Below are 13633 nucleotides of genomic sequence, written 5' to 3' on the forward strand. Positions count from 1 at the left end.
TCTTGGCTGCATCTCTGATCAGCGCTATCCTTGTGCACTTATACATCTACTTTTCTAAGCAATATTTAGAGTTTTCCTCCATTTATGAAAATATATACACATTAGGGCCGAGTGTCAATTTTAACATGCTCACCACACTGATAAACGACAAATACAGGCTATATCTGAGGGCAAAACCTTGTTGGCATCCAAGTCAGTGGGTGTGACCCCTTTCCTCCTCCCCTGCTGTGAATCACACGCTTTGATTCTCTTTCTGGCCATGTACCAATAGGATTCCCTGAAAAAGCTGTTGGCAAAACCGTGATCCATGGGTGTTGGTACATAGATTATCGCATACCCATTTCTCCATTCAGTCACTACATCTATGGGCCATCTGAATAGGTCTCTGTACAGCTACACACAGAGATTCGTTACAACATTCTCTGATGTATCTATCTTTATGTTGCTGCTAAAATTGTGATATGAGAATATATAACACACACACCCTTTTTCTACTTGGGATTATTGTGGCAACCGTTAAAGTTTACCACTTTTGCCCTTTGAGTTTTATCTGGATAGTGACTGACCTTAAGCTCAATAAATATCTCGTTAGTGAGCTTGTACGTTATTGAATGCAATAGTGACCTTGATCCCAAACTGGTTAGTGATCTCAATCTCTAATAATCTCAACCTTTTTAAAGATCTCATTAAAAAAAAAAAAGTTTACAGCTACCTTATCACTTTCACAGGGTTTGGAAAGGGCCTTTCCACACCCCTGTACGTTTAATGAAACAAAGCAATGAGGATTTAGTTAATTTTGGTGGTGTTGCCCTGGGATGCATAAGAAAGAAAAATTGTATGATCGGCTGCCGCTGAGAAGGGATCAGCAGCGAGATCATGCTTCACACCGACTACCCCCCTTCTGGTAAGCTGCAATGTAGTTTTAGAAACTTTTAAAACTGCAAGTAAAAAAAAAAAAAAAAAAAACCTGCATCTGTCAAGATCCTGGTAAAGTCAAATGACCAGTTGCATACAATGGAACCCTTTCAACATGTTAAGCATAATAAAGGGTAAATGTTTTTTTACTTTAAAGTACTGCAGGTGTAAAGTACTCGAGCACAGACCCAGTACCCTCACTCCAGGATGACCAGCAAGTCCAACAACCTTGACATGACAAGGTGGAGAGGTGACTGGTCAGGAGGTGTTGAAGCTTGGTCAACACCCCAACGTTTGTGGTGCTCATGCAAGGGCCAATATATTAAAGCGGAGGTTCACCCTAAAACAATGATATTACATCCAGCATACTGACATGTACAGTATGCTGGTATTTTTTTGCTGTACATACCGTTTTATAGTTTCTTTTCTCACTCCCGTGGGGAATAGGCGTTCCTATGAAGAGGCGTAGACGATTGACATGCGGATAAGGCGCGTCACGAAAATAGCCGAACTGGGACTCGGCTATATACGGCGCCTGCGCAGTCAGCTCTACATGGCTCCTAGTCTGTGCGCAGGCGCCGTATAGAGCCGAGTCCCAGTCCGGCTATTTTCGGAACGTGTGACGCGCCTTATCTGCACGTCAATCGTCTACGCCTCTTCATTGGAGCGCCTAGTCCCCGCGGGAGTAAGAAAAGAACTATAAAAAAATGGTATGTACAGCGGAAAAAAAATACCAGCATACTGTACATGTCGTTAGTATGCTGGATGTAATAGTATATAGATGTTTTTTAGGGTGAACCTCCGCTTTAACACTTGCACATTGAGGCAACCAATTTGGATGCCCCACAAGGGACAAAAATTGTGCTTCCAGCATTTTTTTGGCAGTGCTGGAGCACACCAGTGTGAATAGGCCAAGGCCATATCAGCCTCTTAAAATTATGTAAACCACACAAAACATTGATACTAGTATGTTTTATTAACATTTCAGAGCATGCAATCATTCACCCCCAAACATCCCTTTTAAATTTTAGCACAAGATCACTAGCACATCTGCCAGCCGTTGGGAGCGGGAAGCTCAGTCACTGTCCTCGCCCAGGGTCAACTTGTCAAAGAGGTATTCTCCCAAGCCATTCTCTGCTGCCTTCACACGTCTCAAGTTTGTAAGGTGATCACCCAACTTCTTTATCAGTTTCACCTCCTTCACCAGGAGTTCAGACTCCAAGAAGTCACACATCTGTCAAAAAAACAGAACAGGCTTTTCATCCAAAAACTTTACCTTTCCTAACCAACTCTAACAGGCTACCTTTGACCACTTACAGTTCTACAAATGCTAGTGTCCTAACATGGCAATAGCTTTAAGTCGCTAGTCTAGAACAATTGTGCAGATACGTTTTGACCCTACCGATCTGCACACTTGTTCCAGGTCAACAGACCAGTCGTTTACCTACATGCTTGGGCCAACCTATTTTTTTTTTTTTTTTTTTTTTTAAACACTACAAAGTGGTTATATTTTTACAAAGGTTTGTAGCAGAGCAGGAATAAAAACCTACACATTAGGACAAGAGTTTGCGGCAATTTAACTAATGCTCCGATCATATTTAGCACGCATTTAGGCTTAAATTACCCTGGTTTCTGTGGGGATAAAGTGCATCTCAAATTTGGTTTTAAACCAAGTAGGGAAGGGTTAGAATATCAGGATCTAATTGCTTGGTGTGCCTTGAAACTGAGATTTTTCCTGGTGATCACTAAAATGCATTGGGGGGGGGGGGGGTGGACCCACACCAGCGCCGCTCTGGGGAGGTTCCTTCCACTTCCTATCTCAAGACACAAATCAGACACAAGAACTTCCAACTTACATGAGGGTCAGCGTGTTCTGTGGCGATCTTATGGAGTTCCAGCAATGCCTGGTTTACACTTTTCTCCAGTCTCAGGGCACATTCCATAGCGTTTGTTCCATTCACCCATTCATCAGCCTCTGGCTTCTAAAACATTACACATTTTCAAATGTTACATTAAAGCATACTTTCATATATAAATATAAACACCCCAACTTGTAAAAGTAGGTTATAGTTACCAAGATGTCAGTTCTTGCAGCCCCAGAAATACTTTGTAATGGTTCTCCCATATCCATTCCCCTTCAATAATGGGGACTCACTCGTGGTAAGCCAGGAAGGTTAAAAAAAAAAAAAAAAAAAAAAAAAAATCCACTTTTTGCTCCCACTTCCTGGCATAGATCACCTCGTGGTCTACGCCACTCCTGGCGCCTACTCTGTACCCCCACTGTCTTCTGGGAGATACAGCGGGGACCAGTGAAGAAGCGCAGCGCAACTCACGATTGCGCAGTAGGGAACCGGAAGTGAGGCCGCAAGGCTTCATTTCTTGATTCCCTCCCCAAGAATGACAGCCGAGCGATTGCTCAGCTTCGGCATCGCTGGCACCCTGGACAGGAAGGTGTCCATATATTAAAAAGTCAGCAGCTGCTGTATTTGCAGCTGCTGGCTTTTAATGGGACCTCCGCTTTAAAGGCCAAGTTTTTTTGTTTTTTTTAATGCATAAAGGGGTGGGGGGGGGGAACACCCCCCCCCCCCCAAACCTTCTGTGTGCAGCATACACAACCCAAGCCCCATCTAGAGTCAGCAATGTGCACAACAGCTCTCCATCCTCACAGTGAGGAGGGCGGAGCCAAGGTATGCTGTGTGTCTTATGGACATGGGGCAGCTCAGGAGCTAGCAAGCAATAGTGCCCCATAGCAAGCAGCTTGACATGGGAGCACTTGACGAGGGGCTAAGAGTGCCAGCAGGGGACCCTAAAAGAGGATCAGTGCAAAACCGTTGCAGACCAGGCAAGTTTTATTTATTTTTAAAACCAAGTGAGCCTAAAATCTAAGTGATGACATATGACCAGCAATAGCAGAAGCTGGACAATTCACATTTATGAAATCTAGTTGACAGAATTTACTTCATCTTGCCCAGGATAATTGATACCGCTAGCAGGAACACCGCCAAGACCTGGTTTTAATGGCAGATGCCCCAAACTAATGTTGCAACTTCTCTCCTGGCTCCCCCACTCCCTTCCCAGCAGCATATACTCCTTGTCCTGGAACAAGAAAGGGCAAATAGGAAAGGGATATTATATTTGACCCACATGTGCAAACGAAGCACCAGTAGAGGCGACTTCTGTATTTCTGCAACTTGCGCCATCCCTAAACCCTTTTTACTCTACAAACACACCCTAGAAAAGGCTACCTTGATGTCTTGAAGCACAATACGTCCTCCTCGCTTGTTCTGGAACTTCAGGAATTCCTCAGCTTGCTCTCGCTTCTTCTCAGATTGCTCACGAAAGAACTTTGAAAACTTTGCCAATGCCAAGTCATCACGGTCAAAGAAAAAACCCTAAGAGATTAAAATAAAAAATAAAATTATATAAATCCCAACACACAGCTTTGAATTAGGCTATTAGGACACCTGTGACCAATAATATGGTTTACAAGGGTTTTAGGCAGCCAACGCCCCTCAAGTTCATCAGGTTGTCTTAAATGGCATTGAATAACCTTAGGTCTTCCTCTCACGTTTTTCCACTACTTGAACACATGTGCTTGTTTTTTTTTTTTTTTTTTTTTAATAGAAGATACCAATAGGGAAACAATTTAAAGCCTTAAGGATACAATGGCCCGGATTCAGTAACAATTGCGCTTTTTTTTTACGGAGGCGCAGGGCAACGTTTTTGCCCTGCGCCCCCGCAATTTTTTTTGCGCTGCCCTCGATTCACGGAGCAGAAGCTCCGTAAATTGCGCGGGCAAAATGCCCGGCGTAAGCGCGCGCAATTTAAATGATCCCGTAGGGGGCGGGAATCATTTAAATTAGGCGCGTTCCCGCGCCGATCGTAGAGCGCATGCTCCGTCGGGAAACTTTCCCGACGTGCATTGCGGCAAATGACGTTGCAAGGACGTCATTTGCTTCAAAGTGAACGTGAATGGCGTCCAGTGCCATTCACGATTCACTTACGCAAACTTCAAATTTCGCGACGCGGGAACGACGGGTATACGCAACATTGGCTGCCCCTGCTAATGTGAAAAAAAAAAAAGGCATACTGTCAATGTAGAGAGTGAGCTGGATGTAGTGTTAGAAAATAGTTTTTAGGGTGAACCCCCGCTTTAATAAGGAAGGGGGTGTCAAAGCATAAAAGTACACTGTACCCCTGAGAAGCCTGGAGGCCGAGAAACAAAAAGGTTTGTAAGCGGTTGTAAACCCGCATATACGTTTTTTTTTTATTTTTTTTACACCTGCAAGGCAAAGGCCATAATGAGCTAGTATGCGCCACATATTAGCTCATTATGAAATACTTACCTCGGAACGAGATGTATGGAACTTACCTGGTCCACGCCGAGCGTGTCTTCCGGGTATCGCCGCTCCAGTGCTGTGATTGGCTGGAGCAGCGATGATGTCCCGCGCATGCGAGTGGGAGATTTCATTCCGACATGCCAGCCCTTCAGCCGAGGATCCCCCCTGCGCATGCGCCGCTGCAATCAGCGGTGCATTGCGAGGGGAATATCTCCTAAACCGTACAGGTTTAGGAGATATTCTTTATACCTACAGGTAAGCCTTATTATAGGCTTACCTGTAGGCAAAAGTCAAAAATGTGGGTTTACAACCACTTTAAGGTTCTGCGATTCAGCACTAGCTGATCACTCAAACATTTTAGTTGGTTATAAGAAACCAAGGAATCCTTTATCTGGAGAACAGACATGGATTTGGAATCCATTTGCTTGCAGAAAAAGTAAACAATAAAATGTGAATGGTTAGGATATTATCCACCTGTACAGAAGACATAAATAATGCATGTTAGGATGGCCATGCAAGGGTTACTGTAAAAGATTTGATAAGGCCATCAGGTTTCTGGACATAAAATTACATTAAGCCTAGGTTCACACTGCTGCGAATTCAAAAATCGCAGTAAAATGCGCGATTTTACAGCGATTTCGGCCGCAATTTAATGTAAATCGCGGCCCGAAATCGCAAAAAGTAGTACAGGAACTACTTTTTGAAATCGCAGATGCGCCATCGCACCGATTAGGACAGTGCCATTGCCGACAATTGCCACCGATTTGACATGTCAAATCGCATTTCAAATCGTTCCAAATCGTACCCAGTGTGAACCAGGGCTAAAGTGGAGGTTCACCCAAAAACCTTTTTTTTTAACATTAGATTGAGGCTCGTTTTGTCAAGGGGAATCAGGTGGGTTTTTTTTTTTTACAATCGAAGCTGTACTTACCGTTTTAGAGAGATCTTCTCCGCCACTTCCGGGTATGGGCTGCGGGACTGGGCGTTTCTACTTGATTGACAGGCTTCCGACGGTCGCATACATCGTGTCACGATTTTCCGAAAGTAGCCGAACGTCGGTGCGCAGGCGCCGTATAGAGCCGCACCGACGTTCGGCTTCTTTCGGCTACTCGTGATGCGATGTATGCGACCGTCGGAAGACTGTCGATCGAATAGGAACGCCCAGTCCCGAAGACCATACCCGGAAGCGGCAGAGAAGATCTCTCTAAAATGGTAAGTACTGCTCGGATTTTCAAAAAAAACTACCCGATTCCCCTTGACAAAATGAGCATCAATCTAATCTTAAAAAAAAAAAAATTTCGGGTGAACTCCCGCTTTAACATATGATTTTAATCTAAGATTCTGGAATAAAGGGGAGTTTCCTGAATGCAAGTCCTAAAATGTACATAGGACTGGATACAAATATTTATAGGTAAAGTTGATCCTGGGAAACCTAAGATTTATAAGTTGATACAGGTGTATGGCCAGCTCTTCAATCTTATTCTAGGCATGCACTGTAACCACATTTCACACAAGCTCAATGCAATCTAAAAACATCCCAACCATATACATTTCTATTGGCACAATGGGTATTTTGCTGGTGAAGGAAGGAATGAAGGATTCAGGGACCAGAAGGTGATAAATTAGGAAAACGAATAAAATTAGCACTGCAAACCTACATTACACAGAATCATTTCCCATAGTAATGGATCATGCTTCAGTTTTGATATATTTATAAGGGATGAATGAACATAAATCACAATTACAATCATCACAGAAGACGTGCGGTCACCCAGAAATTAAATGACTAAGGAGGTCAGGATAGAATCTGTACAGATCCTGCCTCCATCCAGCGTGTCTCACCAAGGACTGGTAGGTGTAGGAAGCCTGAAGCTCGAGGTTGACGATGCGGTTGACTCCAGCCTCGCTCGCCTGGTGGTAGTTCTGGCGGATCTGGCTGCTCATGGTGGATCGGTAGAGATGATGGGTAATGAAGACGGTGGTACGGATCAGACTCCTCGGTTCCGTTCAATCACTGTTGAAGCAAGAACTCAAGACTGACAGAGCTCTGTACGATCCGTGCCTGGCGCTCCGTTTTTATACTGACACTGGGCGGGGTCTACCTGTCTGCACAACCCGACCCCGCCCATCATCCTGTCCTATTTGACAGGTAACCCCGCCCACCCTCCTGTCCTACTTGACAGGTAACCCCGCCCACTAAGCACAGCGCAGTCTCAGACTTGTCACGTAGGAGGTTGCTAGATATACATGTGCTGCCATTGCTTAACCCCCTCATTAAATTGCGGGCTGCAATTCTAATCCTCCCCTTTGAGAATGCCGATTGCTTGGTTACCATACTTTTTGTCATACTGTTTTAGGTCCTGTTCACCTATACTGCAGGGACTTGCATTTTACCACATGGGAAAATTACAGAGTAGTGCCAGGTCATCATAGGCGTGCGCACAGGGTGTGCCAGGTGTGCCCAATCACCCTTTACAGCACATATCCCCCCTACTTCCCTGGCTTCCTCCTTCCCCCAGCTTCCATCCTATCCCGCCAGCTGTTGCTGCAAGGATTTTTTCGGATGAGTGGAGGAAGGGGCCGGTAAATATGTGATTGACCATCCCCTTCCCTTTATGAATGAACATGGTGAGTGATCAGTAGTGTGTGTTTGAGCTTTGGGGTACACACCCTAATGCAATAGACTGCGCACATCTATGCAGGTCATATAAAATATAATTGTTTTCTACGTGTCCTGTTTATACCGGAATGCTGGAGTCATGTGTGCGTTTTAATGCACTTAAAGCGGAGGTTCACCCTCAAAATGAACTCTTTAGCTAACCTATCTCCAGCCTTAATAAAGGCTTGTAGCGTTGTCATTTTTTTTAAATGTGTACACTTATCTGTCTTCAGCCTCACTTCCGGGTCTTCTTCCTTGCGTGGAGTGGGCGTGTCACTCCTTTTCCCCCGACGGGGAGGTCTGCGCAATGTCTCCTGGGAGTGAGTGTTGATCCTGCCAGGAGACGATTGACGTGCGGGAAAAGCGTGTCACGCCTTCCGAAAATACCCCAGGGGGACTCGGCTCTTTACGACGCTGTACGGCGCCTGCGCCTGCCGTAGGGTCGCCACCTTTTCGTCAAGTCAAACCCGAACACTTTACGGCACACAGCATTTTTAAACTATACATATATTTTGCAATTAAATAACATTTTTAATCATATGAAGTTAATCACAAGAGTCCCCCTTTACATCTGAATCCGCAGAGTCCCCCTTTACATCTGAATCCACAGAGTCCCCCTTTACATCTGGATCCGCAGAGTTCCCCTTTTACATCTGAATCCGCAGAGTTCCCCTTTTACATCTGAATCAAAAGAGTTCCCCTTTTACATCTGAATCCACAGAGTTCCCCTTTTATGTCTGAATCCACAGAGTTCCCCTTTTACATCTGAATCCACAGAGTCCCCCTTTACATCTGGATCCGCAGAGTTCCCCTTTTACGTCTGAATCCACAGAGTTCCCCTTTTACATCCAAATTTGCAGAGTTCCCCTTTTACGTCTGAATCCACAGAGTTCCCCTTTTACATCTGAACTCTGATGTAAGGCAGAACTCTGGGGACTCTAACATAAGGGATCCTCTGGGAACCCCGATTTAAGGGGGAACACTGAGAACTTTGATGTACGGAGAGGACTCTGATGTAAGGGGGAACACTGTGGCCTCTGATGTAAAGGGGAACTCCAATGTAAGGGGTGCTCTGAGAACCCTGATTTACCTTAGTGTATTCACTCAGAGGCAGGAGAGAGAAGGGGGGAGACTTCATTCACAGACAGGGATGGATGGTGAGCTCACTCACCCCTTGGCAGTCAGCACCTCTCATCCAGATGTATCTGAGGCTGCTGGGCTTCAAATTTATGGCCCCCACTTCCTTTTTCTGAGGCACAGTGCCGGGGATTCGAGTGTAGACAGACACAGAGGGGCAGGGGCAGGAGGAAGAGGAGCAGATAGAGCCCTCTCTCCTCTCATGTCTGTGTGTGGGGGGATTGTTAATGTTGGCTTTGGGCAGTGTGAAAGAGAGTGTAACAGACACTCTCAGCATAGACAGCTGGAGCCACAGCCCTGCTGGGAAGCCATAGTCTAGTCTGAATAATGTGTCCGGGTTTCAGGCAGTTGGAAACCCGGACACATGATTCCAAACCCGAACTGTCATGGTAAACCCTGGACAGGTGGCAACCCTAGCCTGCCGTGTAGAGCTGACTGCGCAGGCGCCGTAAAGTGCCGAGTCCCCCTCGGATATTTTCGGAAGGCGATGACGCGCTTTACCTGCACGTCAATCATCTAAGGAACGCCTACTCCCCGGGGGAGGAAGAACCCAGAAGCCCGGTGAAAACAACCATGAGACTGTAAGTACAGCGGATAAAAAAAAAATCCAGCATACTGTAGATGTCAGCAGTATGCTGGATGTAACGGTCTATTGATGTTTTAGGGTGAACCCCCGCTTTGAATGCACATCAACACAATGCAAATGTACTGAGAAAGAAAAGCTTGCTATTATTTTGTCCCTTACAAGGATGCATTGGAATATAACTTGCATATAAACGCATGTCAACACACATCAACGCACGTTAAAACAAGGGTCAACGCACGTAAAAATGCACACAAGTGGAAGTCAATGCACATCGATGTGTGAACAGACCCCTGTACCCAGTGCCGATCCTGACCTTCCTGGGGACCTAAGCAAAATGTAAACAGGAAAAAGGTCGCGCTAAGCAAAATGACATGTCACATTAAAGTTGAGAAGCGGGGGGAGGGGGTGTTCTGCTGTCGGGAATGACATCTTATTTTAAAGTGAGAAGCGGGGGGGTGCTGACAGAAGCGGGTGAGGGGCCAAAAATGACTTCTGACCAGGCGGGGCCTCTAGGAATTTGCGGGGCCCTAAGCGGATTGCATAGTGAGCCTCCTACGCCGTCGTATCTTAGGGTGCATATTTACGCTGGCCGCTAGGGGCGCTTCCGTAGATTTCCGTGTAGAATATGCAAATGAGATAGATACGCCGATTTAGAAACGTACGTCCGCCCAGCGCATTGATTTATGTAGTTTACGTAAGGCTTTTTGCGGCGTAAAGTTACCCCTGCTATATGAGGCGTAGCCAATGTTAAATATTAACGTCGGGCCAGCGTCAAATTTTACGTCGTTTGCGTAAGTCGTACGCGAGTAGGGCTGTGCGTAAGTTACATTCACGTCTAAAGCAATGACTATTTGCGGCGTAATTTGGAGCATGCGCACTGGGATACTTTCACGGACGGCGCATGCGCCGTTCGCTAGTAACATCAATTACGTGGGGTCACGACTATTTAGCATACAACACGCACCGTACCAAGACAAAATGTTTGAAGATGGATTTTCGCGCCAAAATAATGTGAGCCTGGTCACGTTATTTTACTCATCTCCCATCATCCGACCCCTGTGAGCTGACGAGGCGCTAGGAGGTACCTGCCACTTGCCAATTGAGGCTGCTGTCTCCTCTATTTAAAGGCCCGCAGACCCAGTGCCGGGATGGGCACTTTTTAATGTAAGTGGCCACTTGGCCCAAGTTTTGTTTAACATTCTTTTTAAATAAAACCGGTTGCACTATGGAGGCTCTCTGTTTTGTATTTCATTTATGAGCCTACTGGAAGAAGATTTGCCTGTATCTAATCAGTGAAGGACGCAACACATGTTTGCAGACATTAACAACTGCACAAGCGTTTTTGACTCTCTTTTTAGTTAAAGGGGTCAAATCGCTTTGGTAAGCGCATTTTATTTATACACTTTTGGGTGTCGTTTTGCGAAAGTGGTGGAAAGACTTTGAAGCACTGTCGTTCACGAGAAGATTGCATGTTTACTCTTCTGGAATATTGCAGAGATTCACTTTTTGTTTGTTAGTGGTTCACTACTATCACTCAAATATATGGACAATATCAATTATCACTAAGAAAGTAATTTTTTCTTGATTTCTTGTCTTGGGAGCACATCACTCTTGTTATAGAGGCTCTCTTGTGGATTTTATTTATTTTTCACTATTGACCCACGGGTCTTTTTTGATATCACTTGTAAAGATTGTATATTCTTATAGATATCATTAAGATTGTAATTGCTATCACCATATTATATATATATATATTTTGTTATTTTGTTTAATCACAAAATTTGTTCTACTAGCGCCCCCTATATACCACACACGCACCGTACCAGCCTATTTTGAATTAGGCGGGCTTACGCCGGCCCATATACGCTACGCCACCGTAACTTCGGGCGCAAGTTATTTCTGAATACGGGACTTGCCTCTCAAAGTTACGGCGGCGTAGCGTATATGAGATACGCCACGCCCGCCTAAAGATAGGCGCTTGTATGTGAATCTAGCCCGAGGTCTGCCTAAAAAAAAATATATATTAAAAGGAGACAGCTACAAATACTGCAGCTGCTGACTTTTAATAAATGGACACTTACCTGTCCAGGGTGCCCGAGTCGTGTTGCACGTCCTAACTGGTCCCCGCTGTCTTCTGGGACCTGTGTGTTTCCCAGAAGACAGTGTAGGGGGGGGGAGGGGGTGTGAGCCCCGCGGGAGTCTATGCCTGGCAGTGGGTGCAAATACCTGTATCACCAGGTACCAGGTATCTGCACCCCTCTCCCCCCTTTCACGTCTAAAGCAATGACTATGTGCGGAGTAATTTGGAGCATGCGCACTGGGATACTTTCACGGACGGCGCATGCGCCGTTCGTTAGTAACGCCAATTACGTGGGGTCACGACTATTTAGCATACAACACGCCCCCTACCAGCCTATTTGAATTAGGCGAGCTTACGCCGGCCCATATACGCTACGCCACCGTAACTTCGGGCGCAAGTTCTTTCTGAATACGGGACTTGCCTCTCAAAGTTACGGCGGCGTAGCGTATATGAGATACGCCACGCCTGCCTAAAGATAGGCGCTTGTATGTGAATCTAGCCCGAGGTCTGCCTAAAAAAATATATATATTAAAAGGAGACAGCTACAAATACTGCAGCTGCTGACTTTTAATAAATGGACACTTACCTGTCCAGGGTGCCCGAGTCGTGTTGCACGTCCTAACTGGTCCCCGCTGTCTTCTGGGACCTGTGTGTTTCCCAGAAGACAGTGTAGGGGGGGGAGGGGGTGTGAGCCCCGCGGGAGTCTATGCCTGGCAGTGGGTGCAAATACCTGTATCACCAGGTACCAGGTATCTGCACCCCTCTCCCCCCTGAAAGGTGCCAAGTGTGACACCGGAGATGGGGAGGGTTCTGAAAAGCGGAAGTTCCATTTTTGTGTGGACCTCCGCTTTAAAGTGTTTTTCCACATTTTCAGACAAATTAGAATAACACCTACTTAACATGTTTTTACATCTTCACATTCACATAGCATAACTTAAAAAAAAAGTAAGTTCTTGCTTCTTCCATTGTATGTTAAAGTGGAGCTCCACCTATCTGCTCGCCCCCCCGGTGCCACATTTGGCACCTTTTGGGGGGGAGCGGATTCCAACTTCCGTGTAAGGGCGCCGCATCGACCTACGTCATTTAAAGCCCCTCCTTCTTCCCCTGCTGCCTTCTGGGAGACACGCACAGGTCCTAGAAGACAGCAGGACCATTCAGAAAGCACAAGCTGCAAGGCTTCACTTCCTGTTTCCCTTAGTAAGGATACTGGCACCTGCACCCGGAATCGGTGGACGGGTCGGCTTCAGGTACCAACATCGCGGGCTCCCTGGACAGGTAAGTGTCCTTATATTAAAAGTCAGCAGCTGCAGTGTTTGTAGCTCCTGACTTTTTTTTAATACAAGCTGGAACTCCGCTTTAACCACTTGACCTCTGGAAGATTTACCCCCATTCATGACCAGGCCATTTTTTGCGATACCGCACTGCATTACTTTAACTGACAATTTCGTGCGACACTGTAAAATTTATGTCCTTTTTTCCCACAAACAGAGCTTTCTTTTGGTGGTATTTGACCCCCTCTGTGGTTTTAATTTTTTTGCGCTATAAACAAAAGAAGACCGACAATTGTGGAAAATAAAATATATATTTTTTACTTTCAGCTATAAAACATATCCAATAAAAAAAATGAAAAAAATAAAGTTTCTTCACCAATTTAGGGCAATATGTAATCGGCTACATATTTTTGTTAAAAAAATACCAATAAGCATATATTGATTGGTTTGCGCAAAAGTTATAAGGGCAGATCCACAAAGATCTGCGCCGGGCGCAGCGTATCTAAGATACGCTACGCCGCCGTAAATTATCTTTTTTAAATTGAATCCACAACGAATCCGCGTCATAAGTTACGGCGGCGTAGCGTATCTCTCGCGGCGTAAGGGCGCGGAATTCAAATGGATCTAATGGGGGCGTGTTTTATG

The 13633-nt window shown here is 45.5% G+C and overlaps 1 protein-coding gene across 1 annotated transcript; it reads right to left on the reverse strand.

Annotated features, from left to right (window-relative positions):
* Positions 1-1872: 1872 nt before the first annotated feature.
* Positions 1873-7326, reverse strand: LOC120915335 (ferritin light chain, oocyte isoform-like). Its single transcript, XM_040325746.1, has 4 exons — positions 7098-7326; positions 4161-4307; positions 2772-2897; positions 1873-2149 (listed from the first exon to the last, which is right to left on the reverse strand). The coding sequence occupies exons 1-4, from the start codon at positions 7197-7199 to the stop codon at positions 1991-1993; spliced, it is 534 nt and encodes a 177-aa protein (XP_040181680.1). The 5' UTR covers positions 7200-7326; the 3' UTR covers positions 1873-1990.
* Positions 7327-13633: the final 6307 nt, after the last annotated feature.

This window comes from Rana temporaria, chromosome 10 (assembly GCF_905171775.1).
Source record: "Rana temporaria chromosome 10, aRanTem1.1, whole genome shotgun sequence".
NCBI classification, from domain to species: domain Eukaryota; kingdom Metazoa; phylum Chordata; class Amphibia; order Anura; family Ranidae; genus Rana; species Rana temporaria.

Excerpts from the sequence above, each read along its gene's own strand:
- LOC120915335 (XM_040325746.1), bottom strand. The coding sequence starts at position 7,199 with ATGAGCAGCCAGATCCGCCAGAACTACCACCAGGCGAGCGAGGCTGGA. Across the intron at positions 4,308-7,097 it reads CCTACACCTACCAGTCCTTG|GGTTTTTTCTTTGACCGTGA; the intron begins GTGAGACACGCT and ends TTAATCTCTTAG. Across the intron at positions 2,898-4,160 it reads TTGTGCTTCAAGACATCAAG|AAGCCAGAGGCTGATGAATG; the intron begins GTAGCCTTTTCT and ends GTAATGTTTTAG.